Consider the following 15144-nt stretch of genomic DNA (forward strand, 5'->3'; position numbering starts at 1 on the left):
ATCTCTACTAAAAATACAAAATTAGCTGGGCATGGTGACAGGCACCTATAATCCCAGCTACTCGGGAGGCTGAGGTAGGAGAATTGCTTGAACCCAGCAGGCAGAGGTTGCAGTGAGCCGAGATGGTGCCATTGCACTCCAGCCTGGACAACAGAGCAAGACTCTGTCTCAAAAAAAAAAAAAAACAAAAACAGAAAGGAACTAAGGATTTGTTCTAGATCAAGATTTTCAGGGACCGGCCAGATGAGGTGGCTCACGCCTGTCTAACATTTTGGGAGGCCAAGGCGGGCAGATGACCTGAGGTTGGGAGTCCAAGACCAACCTGACCAACATGGAGAAACTCCATCTCTACTAAAAACACAAAATTAGCTGGGTGTGGTGGCACATGCCTGTAGTCCCAGTTACTTGGGAGGCTGAGGCAGGAGAATCACTTGAACTCAGGAGGTAAAGGTTGCAGTGAGCCAAGATCATGCCATTGCACTCCAGCTTGGACAACAAGAGCAAAACTCCATCTAAAAAAAAAAAAAAAGGCTGGGCGCGGTGGCTCAAGCCTGTAATCCCAGCACTTTGGGAGGCCGAGACGGGCGGATCACGAGGTCAGGAGATCAAGACCATCCTGGCTAACACGGTGAAACCTCGTCTCTACTAAAAATACAAAAAATTAGCCGGGCGTGGTGGCGGGCGCCTGTAGTCCCAGCTACTCGGAGGCTGAGGCAGGAGAATGGCGTGAACCCGGGAGGCGGAGCTTGCAGTGAGCCGAGATCGCGCCACTGCACTCCAGCCTGGGAGACACAGCGAGACTCCGTCTCAAAAAAAAAAAAAAAAAAAAAAAATTAAGATTTTCAGTGACCAAGACACTCACTTGGATACTACTGAAAAAACACTGAGAAATTCTGATGAAAATGATCCTTTTTCTAGGCCCCGGATGGACTGTTACCTCGCAATGGGCATGTTAATTTAATTACATTTCTCTTGCATTGATTTTATTTTGGATTAATCTCCATGATGGGATTTGACAGGCATCCTAGTTCCTGTGGCAACTTACATACACATCACCTTTTAAAATGGCCAACTCCTGCTGGGTGCAGTGGTTCACACCTGTAATCTCAACACTTCAGGAGGCTGAGGCAGGTGGATCACTTGAGCCCAGGAGTTTGAGACCAGTGTGGGCAATATAGCAAGACCCTATCTCGATAAGAAAAAAAGGGTTTTTTAAATTTATATATATATTTTTTTTTTTTTTTTTTTTTTTTGAGATGGAGTCTTGCTCAGTCGCCCAGGCTGGAGTACAGTGGCACGATCTCTCACTGCAAGCTCTGCCTCCCGGGTTCACGCCATTCTCCTGCCTCAGTCTCCCGAGCAGCTGGGATTACAGGCGCCCACCACCACGCCCGGCTAATTTTTTGTATTTTTAGTAGAGATGTGGTTTCACCATGTTAGCCAGGATGGTTTCAATCTCCTGACCTGGTGATCCGCCCACCTGGGCCTCCCGAAGTGCTGGGATTACAGGCGTGAGTCACTGTGCCTGGCCTGTTTTGTTTTTTTTCTTTTTAAAAAAGGACAACTCCTGCAGTTGATTTAAACAAATGTTGATTTGTTTAAATTAATATTTAAATTTTATATTTTGGGAGATGGGGGGATGTAGGGATGGCTAATGGGTACAAAAACATAGTTTGAAAGAATGAATAAGATCTAGTATTTGAAGGCTGGGTGCAGCGGTTCACACCTGTAATCCCAGAACTTTGGGGGGCCAAGGTGGGCAGATCACCTGAGGTCAGGAGTTCGACACCAGCCTGGCCAACATGACAAAAGCCCATCTCTACTAAAATTACAAAAAATTAGCCAGGCATGGTGGCAGGCACCTGTAATCTCAGCTACTTGGGAGGCTGAGGCAGGAGAATAGCTTGAACCTGGGAGGCGGAGGTTGCAGTGAGCCGAGATCACACCACTGCACTCCAGCCTGGTAACAGAGCGAGACTCCGTCTCAAAACAAACAGACAAACAAAAAAACACACTTCTTTTTAGCCTTTGTCATGTGCAATATATTTTCCAACCTCTTTCTATAGATTCATTCCTTTTCATTACAACATTTGCCTTGGCTTCAAATTCTGGAGATGAAATGAAAAAACAACTTTTACTTTTGAAGGTAATATACATCATCTAGATACCAAGCTACCTTCACAATTTAGGATGCTTAACCAATGGGCGCTGTGCACCAAGTCCTGGGTGAGGTACTCCATCATCAGAGCTTACTCCTTACAACCTTTCTCAGTAGGTGTCTTATCCTCATTCTAACCTGTGAAGAAACTGAGGTCGGAATGCCTCATGACTTGCCCAAGGCCCAGCAAGCTTCATTTGTTCACTGATTTGCAAACATTCTTTAATCTTTTCTCTGTGTGTGTTGCAGGTCCCCAAAGTATATCTCATGCCCACCTCACTGTCCCCTCCGTGGACATTCAGCAGAGCCTGCTGGCCGGCTGCCAGCCACTCATTCACTCAGCAAGCCCAAGCCAACTTCTCCTGCCACCTTCCTCCAGTGTCCCCCAGCTCTTCAGTGGAAAATCCAGCTCGACTCCTCCCCGAAAGTTAAGTCTGGCCTGTTCTCCCTCTGAATCCTGCCTCCCATCTGCACCCTGCCATTCCATCCTGGCTATCCCCACCCTGGTTTGGCCCTCACTGCCTTTCACAAGGACTGTTGCTGCAATAAGTTCCTTAGAGGTCTCCCAGCTGCCTTCCACAATCTTTTCTCCCCAACCCCCAACACGGTGATTTCTCAGAAGTACAGTTCTAGTCCTGTCACTTCCCAACTCTAGAACCCTCAGAGCCTCCCATTGTCTACCTTTTTTTTTTTTTTTTTTTTTGACACAGGGTCTCACTCTGTCGCCCAGGCTGGAGTGCAACCCCGCCTCCTGGGTTCAAGCAATTCTCCTGCCTCAGCCTCCCCAGTAGCTGGGATTACAGGCGCCCACCACCAAGCCCGGCTAATTTTTTGTATTTTTAGTAGAGACGGGGGTTTCGCCATGTTGGCCAGGCTGGTATGGAACTCCTGGCCTCAAGTGATCCACCTGCCTCAACCTCCCAAAGTGCTGGGATTTCAGGCGTGAGCCACTGCGCCCAGCCTGACTACTCTTTCCCCGGTAATTCCTGCGTCACCAAGCCCCAACCCACCCTGCCGAGTTTTGCTTCCAGACTCCTCTCCCATCCAGCCGACTTGAAGCGGCCTCGAGCCACGTTGTTTGTTCAGGCAGAATTTTTCTTTGCCTTCTCTTCAAGGCCGCTCAAGCTTCATGAAGCGGTTCTTTATTCTGACTATGCCCACTTCTCTCATTTCCCTCCTCACCCAGCCCCGCTCCACACCCTGCACTTATCTATAAACTCCTGACAGCCAGGAGTTTAGCCTGAAATCCTAGCTTCCTCTTTAAGGGCTAAAATGCCTTCGCACGGGGTGCAATGGATGAACCCCACCGCCTGCTTTCTAATGGGTACAGCCGCGGGCAGGGGCCTGGGTTATGCAGCCACATGACGCACCAGGCCTGCTGCTGGACCCCAACAAGCCTGGCCTATGTGAACCCAGCTGTCCTCACAAACTGTCTCTTCGGGCCACAAGCACATTAGACGCTTCCGTTTTCCTTTCATTAGATCTCAAAACCGTCAGCTGATACCCGGGACAGGCACAGCACACATAGGTCATTCTAGAAATATTGGTGGTGTGAGCAAACTCCAAGCTGGAGACCACACGAGAATGATAGATCCGATCCTTTCTCTCAACAGAAGAAATCAAGGCTTAGAGAAGGGAAGAGACTCGCCCTAGGTCCCACAGCAAGCAGCAGTACTGGACCCAGCACGGAGGCCCCCCGGTTCCACGGTCAGGGCTCGCTACGCTACACCCTGAACGCAGACCCAGGGCAGCGGCCTCGGCCGCCTGAGGCCACTGCCCAAGGTATCGCCGCCTGTCATAACATCACGTTACTTCTGTCCCTCGCCTCACAGACTCCTTCTCTCTTTCCACTACAGGGAGAGGACTTCTCCAGGGCCGGATCAGCCTGCGGAGGGTGGAGGACACGGCCTCTCAGGAAAGCGGCTCCAGACAGTTCCGCTGCTCCGGGAGAAGCGCCCCCGGCCCCACCCCCACGTGCGCCTGGCCCCACCCCCAAGCGCTCCGGGACCAGCCTCCACGTGCATCCGGCCCAGACAGGCCAAGCCTGGGAGGAGCCGAAGCCCCACTCCCCGCCTTCTGCGTAGGATCGCCCCTATTGACGTCGACAGACAGAAGCCGCGTCCAGTGAGAAGGAAAGGACGGCCGCTATAGCCCTATCGGCTGCTACAACACCAAAACGTATCCACCTAACTGGCTGACGCTACACCTTGGTCTTTCCGGGTCCTTGCACGCTTCGGCCCAACTTCTGCACAACTGAGCCCGAGGGGAATCCGGAAGGGACCTGCTGAACTGGTAAGTCTGTGCTGCCTGGGGTGCCTACTGGCGTCGGTTCGAGGGCTGCCGCGCGCCCGCTGCAGAGCTCAGAGTGGGAGACGGGTGCGGCGAGGAAGGCCAGGGAAAGGGGCGGGGAGGGGCGGGGAGGAGCGAGCACGTGGAACGCCGGTGCCACCGGGCCTAGGTGGCAGCTGGGGCAGGGCGCTTAGCCCGTTCGGGGACGCGTGGGCCCCTCCGGCCGGAACAGCGCTACAACCGTAAACACGCAGGGAGGGCACCCCGAGTGTCGCCGCTGAGGGCGTTTCTCTAAGCGCTTCTCTAAGCCCTGCTGCTGAAGGCCCCACCAGACACCTGGCGGGGGCTGGGCTGCGGGCCTTGGGGCTGTGTCCCCGTGAATGTTCAGGTCAGCATAACAGGTAAGGCGTGGCTGACGCTTACGAAGTGGCCGGCACTATGCTGGCTGCTTCACAGGCACTACGTTTTCCCAGCACCAGCGCTATGATGTGCTTGTTAGACGCAGAAAGGGGTGCAGTTTGGTTGTCCGTGAGGGGTAGCGAACGAACTAGCAAGTGCTGGGGCCTAGGTTTGGCCCTTGCCTTCACTCTGAGTTGTGTGTTAACGAGAAAGCCAGCTCTTCCACGCCTCGTGGGTTCCCCGGGGGCTTCAGAAACCAAGACACCTTTCACCACGGTGTTCTACAGGCATTGTCTTGTGACTCCAGCGGCGCAGCCAGAAGCAAAGGAAACTGAGGGGACAGCTTCCTAGAGGAAACAGTTCCAAAGTCCCAAACTCTGATTTTAAATTACGATAGAAATTAGAGTTGAGGTGATGTTTTGTGGGTAACCAGGCCTGGGGGTCCTACCAACAGAGGTGGAATCCCTGTTCCACCATTTAGCTTACGCTGGGTATGGTACCTAGCCCTCTAAGCCTGTTTCCTCATTTGTAAAATAGGATTGAAAATACCAACTCAGGGTGGGGCGTTAGTACAAAGCCTGCTGCCTGAATTATTTCTTAAATAAATGTTAACAGAAAACTTTGTTGTTTTTTAAGTCAGCCGTCCAAAATGTTGTTTTACAATGAACAACTCTTAAATGCTGGGACTACAGGCACGCACCACCAGACCCAGCTAATTTTTACATTATTTGTAGAGACGGGGCCAGGGGAGGGAGTGGTGTCTCACTATGTTGCCCAGGCTGGTCTTGAACTCCGGGGCTCAAGCAATCCTCCCACCTCGGCCTCTCAAAGTGCTGAGACTTTAGAAGCATGAGCCACCGCCCTGGCCTGTAGAAGCTACTTTGTATTCAGCTTTACAAACCAGTGGAGTTAGCGTTTTGCACACTACAGCCCGCTGGTGTGCAGACTTTTTTTTTTTTTTTTTTCCTTTTTGATACGGAGCTTCGCCCTTGTTACCCAGGCTGGAGTGCAATGGCGCGGTCTCGGCTCACCGCAACCTCCGCCTCCCGGGTTCAAGCGATTCTCCTACTTCAGCCTCCCGAGTAGCTGGGACTACAGGCGCGCGCCACCAAGCCTGGCTAATTTTTTGTATTTTAGTAGAGACAGGTTTTCACCATGTTGGCCAGGATGGTCTCATCTATCTCTTGACCTTGTGATCCGCCCGCCTCCCAAAGTGCTGGGATTACAGGCATGAACATCACGCCCAGCCAGTCTACAGACTCTTAACAAAATTCTCCTGTTTTTGGATAATTAGGATGTTTCTCACTTTAACTATCACAGCATGGTGTAGTAAACATCATATATATGTGTAGTTTATATATAAATATATATATATGATGTATACTACACCATGCTGTGATATTTCACATACCCTAAAATTCACTTTTTAAAAAGTGTTCAATCCGGTGGCTTTTTTTTTTTTAATTGGCAAGATTGTGCAACCATCACCGCTGCCTAATTCCAGAACATTCTCATCCGCCCAAGAATCAACCCCGCAGCCCCAGGATACCCCAGTCTCTGAGCCGCGGTTGTTGGGCTCTAGTCCAGGGCCCCTAACCATGTGCTAAACAAGATGGTGAGGCCCTGCCTAGAAATCAGAACAGCCCCGAGGCCTCCAAACCCAAGAGTCCCATGGGGAGATGGAGCCCCTCCCCCATTCTGAGCTTTGGCCTTGTGCTAAGGCTGGACCTACCCCCTGTGCTGTCAAGCCTACCTCCCGGGGAGGCGAGGCCAGTCCCGAAGTGTGCGGGCTGCCATCCCCCACACTTGGCTCCCGAGCTGGCCAGTGTTGGGGGGCGGGGGCCCACGGCTGCGGGTGGCGTGGAAGCCCGGGGCTGCCCCCTACTGGGTGTAGCGCACCCGCCGCCCCTCGCCTACTCTGGGCCTGCGCCTTGGGCCTGTTGAGGCCAGGCCTGGAATGGTGCCCTGGAAGCAGGTAAGAGCCTGTAATTCCGGAAGCTGCGGGCTCCCAAACCAGACACCATTTTGGAGACCGGTGCAAAAATATTTGCCGCTTGTGTGTGGAAAACTGCAAGACTGTGAGAGAGAGCCGACCTTCTCGTGCATGAACCTTTATAGAAGGTGGTTCACATATTCTGTACACTACATACGCATACGCTGGGCACATACTGGCTCGCTGTGTTAAATCTCAGAATTGCTGCCGCGCGTGGTGGCTCACGCCTGGCATCCCAACACTGCGCCGAGGCGGGAGGATCGCTGGAGGTCAGAAATTCGAGACCAGCCTGGGCGGCTACAAAGCGAGACCCCGTCTCTACAAAAATATTTTTTATTTTTATTTTATTTTATTTTTCTGTCAAGCTGTTTTTTATTTCAAGGAGAGGGCAGGGGAGGGGGCCCAGTCTTTTTTGGCGGCGGCTTTCCTCATGGCGGCCAGTACCTTGCTGAGCTCCTCCTGCTTTCTCTTGGCACGGATGTGCGTCCCCACGCTTTTCTTGATGAACTTGAGGGCCCGTTTCTCCTTGGAGACCTTCAGTAGCCCCATGGCGCGCAGCTCGTACGGGGTGAAGCCACACACCTCCCGGATCATGTCCCGCACAAACTTGGTGTGTTTGCTCTGACGCCCGCGGCGGCGGCTGTGCCTGGGCTTGCTCACGTTCTTGGTCACCTTGTGGCCCTTGTTGAGGCCCACGGCCATAGGGTAGCGCAGAGCCATGGCTGCTACTCTCCAATGGCGCCGTGGCGGAAGGCCAAAAATGTTTTTTAAATTAGCCTGGTGTGGTGGCACTCGCCTGTAATTCCGTCTACTCCGAGGTGAGGCAGGAGGACGGCTTGAGCCGGGCAGATGGAGGTTGCTGTGAGCGGAGATCACGCCACTGCACTTCAGCCAAAAGGAGAGTAGGAGGGAATAAGTAAATAAAATTAAATAAAGTGGTGTCTCACTGTGGTTTTGATTTGCATCTACCTAAGGATAATGATGTTGGGTATCCTTTCATGTGCCAGTTGGCTATTTGTGTAGCTGCTTTTTTTTTTTAGACGGAGTTTCGCTCTTGTCGTCCAGGCTGCAATGCAGTGGCACCATCTCGGCTTACTGCAGCCTCCACCTCCCGGGTTCAAGCGATTCTTCTGGCTCAGCCTCCCAAATAGCTGGGACCACAGGCTCCCGCCACCAAACCGAGCTAATTTTTGTATTTTGTATTTTGAAACATGCAATTTCACCATATTGGTCAGGCTGGTCTCGAACTCCTGTCCTCGAGTGATCCACCCATCCCAGCCTCCCAAAGTGCTGGGATTACAGGCGTGAGCCACTGTGTCTGGCCCTAACTAGTGTCTTTTGATGCACGGAAGTTTTCAATTTTGATGAAGCCCAATATATGTGTGTGTGTGTGTGTGTGTGTGTGTGTGTGTGTGTGTGTGTGTGTGCGCGCGCGCCTAATTTTATACCTTTGTTTCCTTCAAAAAGTTTTATAGTTTTAGATCTAGATCCATTTGGGTTCGTTTTTGTCCCATATGGTATGAAGTAGGGATCCAAATACATTCTTTTGCATTTTGATATTCAAATGTCCCAGCAGTTGAAAAGACACTTCTTTCTTTAGTTGAATGGTCTTGGCACCTCGATGAAAACCAATTGACCATAGATAGGCATATGGGTTTATTTCTGGTCTCAATTCTACTCCATTGATCTGTATTTCTATCCATATGCCAGTAACATGGTGTCTTGATTACTGTAGCTTTGTAGTGAATTTTGAAATTGGGAGGTGTGAGTCCTCCCAACTTTGTTCTTTTTCAAAATTATTTTGAGTATTCTGGGTCCCTTGCATAATATGAATTTAGGATCTGCTTATCCCTTGCTTAAAAAAAGGCATTTGGAATTTTGATATGGATTGCATTAAATCTGTAATTTCTGTCAACAGTGTTTTATAGTTTTCTGTGTACATGCCATACATTAATTTTGTTAAATATATTCCTAAGTACTTTTTCTCTCTCTCTCTTTTTTTTTTTTTTGTAACTGAGCCTGAGCAGGACCAGAGGAGTACTTTATTCTTTTTGATGCCATTGTAAATGTAACTTTTCTTTAATATTCAGGCTGTTCATTGCTAGTGTACGGAAATACAACTGGTTTTTCTATATTGATCTTGTATCCTGCAACCTTGCTGAACTCATTTATTAGGTCCGGTAGCTTTTTGATGGATTCTTTAGGATTTTCTGTATATAAGATCATGTTTGGTCACCTTTTATTTCTTTGTCTTGCCTAATTGCCTATCTAAAACTTCCACTACAATGTTGAATAGATGTAGTGAGAACCAACATCTTTGTCTTGTTCCTGACCATAGAGGGAAAACTTTGTCTTTGGCCAGTAAGTATGATGTTAGGTGTGGGTGTTTTGTAGCTGCCCCTTATCAGGTTGAAGAAACTACCTTCTGTTTCTAGTTTGAGTGTTTTTTTAATCATGAAAGGATGTTGCATTTTGTCCAGTGCTTTTTCTGTGTATCAACTGAGAAAATCATGTGAGGTTTTCCCCATCAATTAATACGGTGTATTATATTGATTGATTTTCTTATGTTGAACCAACCTTATATTTCTGAGATAAATCCCACTTGGTCATGGTATATAATCCTTTTTATATGCTCCCGGATTTCACTTGCTAGCGTTTTGTTGAGGATTTTTGCGTCTCTATATTCATAACACATATTGACCTATATTTTTCTTTTCTTTTTTTTTTTTTTTTTTGAGAGACAGAGTCTTGCTCTATTGCCCAGGCTGGAGTGCAGTGGCATGATCTCGGCTCACTGCAACCTCTGCCTCCCGGGTTCAAGCAAGTCTTCTGCCTCAGCTTCCCAAGTAGCTGAGACTATAAGTGTGTACCACCATACCTAACTAATTTTTTGTATTTTAGTAGAGACGAGGTTTCACTCTATGTTGGCCGGGCTGGTCTTGAACTCCTGACCTCAGGCGATCTGCCTGCCTCGGCCTCCCAAAGTACTGAGCTTACAGGCATGAGCCATTGCACCCAGCCTTGACCTGTATTTTTTTTCCTATATCTTTGTCTGGTTTTGGTAACATGGTAATACTGGCCTTATAAAATGATTCGGAAAAATGTAGTAAATATCTTGGAATTATTTTTGGAGGATCAGTTCCCAGAAGGAAGGCACGTACATTTATAAGTTACTTGATAAATATTGTCCAATCATTTTCCAAAAAACCAAATTGTGTTTATTTATTGTTTGAGATTAACATTGTCTTGGCAGAATAGTAGTCTCTTAGAAATTATAATTCTTTATGCCTTGAGGTACTTAAAAGTTTCTCTGAAAGACAAAGACAAGCCCAACCTTCTGAAACACACCTGATTTTAACATCTAGAGCAGCTCCAAAGGTACTAGATGCATCATGTTACCAGCAAATTGTTTTTGAGTGCTTCCTACATAGGACAGGGTTTTTCAGCTTTAGCACTATTTTTGGCCAGGTAACTCTTGTTGTTTTTGAGATGGAGTCTTGCAATGGTGCCCACACTGGTCTCAAACTCTGGACTCAAGACATCCCACCTCAGCCTCCCAAGTAGTTGGAACTGTAGGTATGAGCCATCACAACCAGCTGAATAATTTTTTCTTTTTTCTGTCTCTTTTTTTTTTTTTTTTTTTTAATGTTTGTTTGAGACAGGATCTTGCTGTGTTGCGCAGGCTGGTCTTGAACTCCTAGGCTCAAGCAGTCCTCCTGCCTCGACTTCCCGAGCAGCTGGGATTACAGTCATCAGCCACTGCACCCAGCCCTGGATAATTCTTACTGAAGAATGTATGGAAGCTGCCCTGTGCATTGTAGGGTGGTTGGCAGCATCCCTGGCTTTTACCCACTAGGTGCTAGTGGCAGCCTACCCCTCCTTCTCCCAAGTTGTGACAAACAAAAATGTCTACAGACGTTGCCACATGTCCCCTGGTGGGTAAAATAGTCCTTAAGAAGCACTGATCTACAAACTGTGATGCATACTGGGTTTTATATTATTACTAGATAAAATTGTCTCTAATGGCCGGGCACGGTGGCTCACGCCTGTAATCCCAGCACTTTGGGAGGCCGAGGTGGGCAGATCACTAGGTCAGCAGTTCGAGACTAGCCTGGCCAATATGGCAAAACCCGTCTCTACTAAAAATACAAAAATTAGCCAGGCATAGTGGCGCACGCCTGTAGCCCCAGCTACTCGCGAGGCTGAGACAGAAGAATCACTTGAGCCCAGGAGGCAGAGGTAGCAGTGAGCCGAGATTGTGTCACCATATCCTTGTTACTTTCAAATATGTCTCTTTAGGCTCAGTTTCTCTCTGTATTATCAGACCCGTATTTCCCATTGCCTGCATCTTGAGATTGATTTATTCAAAATCAGACTTACTCTCCTCTCCCCAAAGTGTTCTTCCTTTATTCTTAGTCTCCCTGCTCATGACTTTACCAGTTATTCACTTAACCTTTCTCAACTCCTCTCTCCACCTCTCCCATGAAATTCGCTGCCTAAATCAAAATCTAGGCTCTGCTATCCCACATACCATGTCCATAATGTGTAAGTGAGTTCATCTCACCTGGGTTGCTGCTGCAGTTCTTACTGTCACCTTCTTCCCCATGCCGCTGCCTTTCAGGTGCCCTTTCTTAGCAGCCCTAATCATGTCACTCCTCGCCCACCCAGAGTCCTCGTGACCATGCCCTGTCTGCCTCTGCAGGTTCATCCCCCCAATTTCTTGAACTTCAGGCTCTGGCCATACCAGATGGCCTACAGGCCCGCCGCCCCCGCTGCCTTTTTTTTTTTTTTTTTTTTTTGGTGACAGAGTCTTGCTCTGTCACCCAGGCTGGAGTGCAGTGGCACTATCTCAGCTCACAGCAACCTCCACCTCCCGGGTTCAAGCGATTCTCCTGCTTCAGCCTCCCAAGTAGTGGGGATTGCAGGCACCCACCACCATGCCTGGCTAATTTTTGTATTTTTAGTAGAGACGGGGTTTCATCATGTTGGTCAGGCTGGTCTCGAACTCCTGACCTCAGGTGATCCGCCTGCCTCAGCCTGCCAAAGTGCTGGGATTATAGGCGTGAGCCACCGCACCTGGCCTAATTTTTGTATTTTTAGTAGAGATGGGGTTTCGCCATGTTGGTCAGGCTGGTCTCAAACTCCTGACCTCAGGTGATTGCCTACCTTGGCCTCCCAAAGTGCTGAGATTACAGGCGTGAGCCACCACTCCAGGCTTCCCTGACATTTTCATTCTTCAGACGGCACTTACCTCCCTCCCCCACCTCCAGCCCAGGCACGTGGAGCAGTCACTCCCTTCTCTCCCACCACACCTGGAGAGACCTGGGTCTGTACCCTTATTCTGCGCTACAGGGGTTGGTCTGTGCATCTGTCTCCCATATTAAACAATCAGTGCCTCGAGACCAGGGAGCACAGCTTATTATCTCTGCCCACTCCCTAGCGCCTCACATGGAGTGGGCGCTCTGTAAATGTGTGCGGAGTAGTAAATGGAAATAACCCAGAGCAGAAAGAAGCTACTTGGGACTTAAAGTAGCCACAGGTTTCGTTTTGCTTTGCTTCAGTTCAGCAGAAATTTGCTAAGCACCAACTAGGTCATGGATGCTAGGAATAGAAAAAAGAACAAAGTAAGATGTTTGCCTTATAGAATTCACCTCACATCCAGTATAAGATGGGAGTATGAACAAAGAGTCATGCAGAGTGATGAGTGCAAGCATGGACTGTAAAGCGGCCGTAGAGAATGAACTATGTTTGTGTTTGGGGAAGACACACTCCCCACCCCTGAACAGGCTTCTTAAAAGTACTAGAAAGGTACTGTGTTCGTACTAGCCTTTAAACTCTTTCTGTATTTGGAAGGCTTTATTAGTGTGACTTTTTAAATGATTTTTTTCTTTTTCTTTTTTTTTCTTTTTTTTTTTTGAGACGGAGTCTCGCTCTATTGCCCAGGCTGGAGTGCGATGGTGCAGTCGTGGCTTACTGTAGCCTCCGCCTCCCAGGTTCAAGCGATTCTCCTGCCTCAGCCTCCCAAGTAACTGGGATTACAGGCACCCGCCACCACGCCCGGTGAATTGTTGTACTTTTAGTAGAGACGGGGTTTCACCACGTTGGCCAGGCTGATCTCGAACTCCTGACCTCAGGTAATCCACCCGCATCGGCCTCCCAAAGTGCTGGGATTACAAGCATGAGCCACCACACCTGGCCTTTAAAAGGATTTTTGCCCAACCTCAACAACTATATTACTTGATGTTGGCAGGCCCCCTTACCGGATTGAAGTGCCTGTACCTGGGGCCTATATGAGTTAGGGGTGAACACATGCTCTCCCTGGCCCAAATTGGCACTTGTCAGTGCTTTTCTCATCAGCTGTGTCCTGCTGATTGTGCAGCCGCCTGTTGAGGATAATGGTGTGAGTGGGACACGGTCCTGCCTCCTGTGGGTGATCTGAAGTCTGACTCACCAATTCGTGTGTTCCTTGCTGTATTCATACATTGTTACATAATTAAACAAATTAGAATCATTTCATATACAGAACATACACTCTAAAGGAATTTTGACCTTTTTCTAGAGTTGGTAATAATAATAAGCTTTATGTCAGTAGGGCTTATTTCTCCTATCAGTCTTTTTCTTTTTTTGAGATGAGGTCTCACTGTGTTGCCCAGGCTGGTCTCAAACTCTGGGCTCAAGCAATCCTCCCACTTCAGCCTCCCAAAAGTGCTGGAATTATAGGCATGAGCTACCGCATGCAGCCATTTTCCTACCAGTCTTAACAGTGGCCACACGTGCTTCCCTTCCTGTGCACAGTGCCTTTCAGCTTGTAACTTAACTATTAATAAATACAACGGAATCCTTTTTTTTTTTTTTTTTTTTTTTTTGAGACGGCGTCTCGCTGTGTCGCCCAGGCTGGAGTGCAGTGGCCGGATCTCAGCTCACTGCAAGCTCCGCCTCCCGGGTTTACACCATTCTCCTGCCTCAGCCTCCCGAGTAGCTGGGACTACAGGCGCCCGCCACCTCGCCCGGCTAGTTTTTTGTATTTTTTTAGTAGAGACGGGGTTTCACCGTGTTAGCCAGGATGGTCTTGATCTCCTCACCTCATGATCCACACGTCTCGGCCTCCCAAAGTGCTGGGATTACAGGCTTGAGCCACCGCGCCCGGCCACAACTGTATTCTTTAGCTGGGGTATAAGATAACTGATCCATAGGGAAACCCACACATGGTGTTCAGGAGCCATTGTTTAGGACGATTAATAAGATAAAAATTTGGGGGCCAGGCTTGGTGGCCCATACCTGTAATCCCAGCACTTTGGGAGGACGAGGCAGGTAGATTACTTGAGGCCAGGAGTTCTTGAACAGCCTGGCCAACATGGTGAAACCCCGTCTTCACTAAAAATACAAAAATTAGCCAGGTGTGGTGGCGGGTGCCTGTAGTACCACCTACTTTGGAGGCTAAGGCAGGAGAATTGCTTGAACCCGAGAGGCAGAGGTTGCAGTGAGCTGAGATGGCGCCACTACATTCCAGCCTGGGCAACAGAGCGAGACTCCATCTCAAAACAAACAAACAAAACCAAGCACACACATTTGGGCTGCAGGAGCAGGGATATTACTTTCAGAAAAGAGAAATTTAGACAAGCAAAAGAGCAGATCCGGGGGTTAGGGAGAAATCATGAACTCACTTTTGAACCTGTTGGATCTGCGGAAATAGACAGGAAGCAGCATATAGGAATCTGATGCTCAGTAGGGATATTAGGGTTGGAGCTGCATCTGCATTGGTAGATGAGATGGTGTTAAGTCTGAAAAGAAGAGGATCTAGGACAGAACAATGGGAAGCACACACAGGGTGTGTGACCCAGGAGAAATGAGCAAAGGATTCATTTAGCAAGAAGAAAACCAAGAGAAAGATATTACAGAAGCCAAAGGAAGAATGTAGCCTCCTGGTGCCTGCCGCATGTTGCAGGAATAAGGGCTAAAAAGAGACCACTCACTTTGGCAAGTAGGTGATCACGAGCAAGAGCATTTTAGCAGAAAGGCGAGGACAGAGGAAGCTTGGCTGCAGTGGGTTGAGGAATATTGGGAGATGAAGACACAGAGTTCGTGGATATAGACCATTCTTTCAGAATATGCCCATTCTTTTTGGATTAGAAATGGAACACTAACAAATGAAAAACCTGGGCATGTTTTTAAGCTGAGATAAGGAGAAGGAGACATTAACATATGTAGAAACAGATGTCTGCAGTTCCTGGGGAGGAATGAGATCGATAGCCAGGTGGGATGGGTCTGCTTTTTGAAAAGGAGCAGTGATACCTGTTGTCCAAGA

At 48.7% G+C, this 15144-nt stretch overlaps 2 protein-coding genes across 13 annotated transcripts in view; one reads left to right on the top strand and one right to left on the bottom strand.

The window, feature by feature from the left end:
- The first annotated feature begins 4360 nt into the window (after positions 1-4360).
- DCAF4 (DDB1 and CUL4 associated factor 4) overlaps positions 4361-15144 on the top strand; it is a 34232-nt gene continuing 23448 nt past the window's right edge. For 8 of the 12 annotated variants that reach the window (XR_012415919.1, XR_012415921.1, XR_012415922.1 and 5 more), the window contains exon 1: positions 4361-4450. The gene's annotated coding sequence lies outside the window, so the exon portion shown is untranslated. Of the gene's footprint in view, positions 4451-4573; positions 4849-15144 lie in introns of those variants that run through there. The other 4 variants (XR_012415920.1, XR_012415923.1, XM_015453972.4 and 1 more) reach the window with 1 other exon arrangement.
- On the bottom strand, positions 7195-7559 carry LOC102128359 (large ribosomal subunit protein eL36-like). The gene has a single exon (XM_045396663.3). The coding sequence runs from the start codon at positions 7557-7559 to the stop codon at positions 7212-7214; it is 348 nt and encodes a 115-aa protein (XP_045252598.1). The 3' UTR covers positions 7195-7211.

This window comes from Macaca fascicularis, chromosome 7 (assembly GCF_037993035.2).
Source record: "Macaca fascicularis isolate 582-1 chromosome 7, T2T-MFA8v1.1".
NCBI lineage: Eukaryota > Metazoa > Chordata > Mammalia > Primates > Cercopithecidae > Macaca > Macaca fascicularis.

Coding starts and splice junctions, on each gene's coding strand:
- LOC102128359 (XM_045396663.3), bottom strand. CDS start 7,559: ATGGCTCTGCGCTACCCTATGGCCGTGGGCCTCAACAAGGGCCACAAG.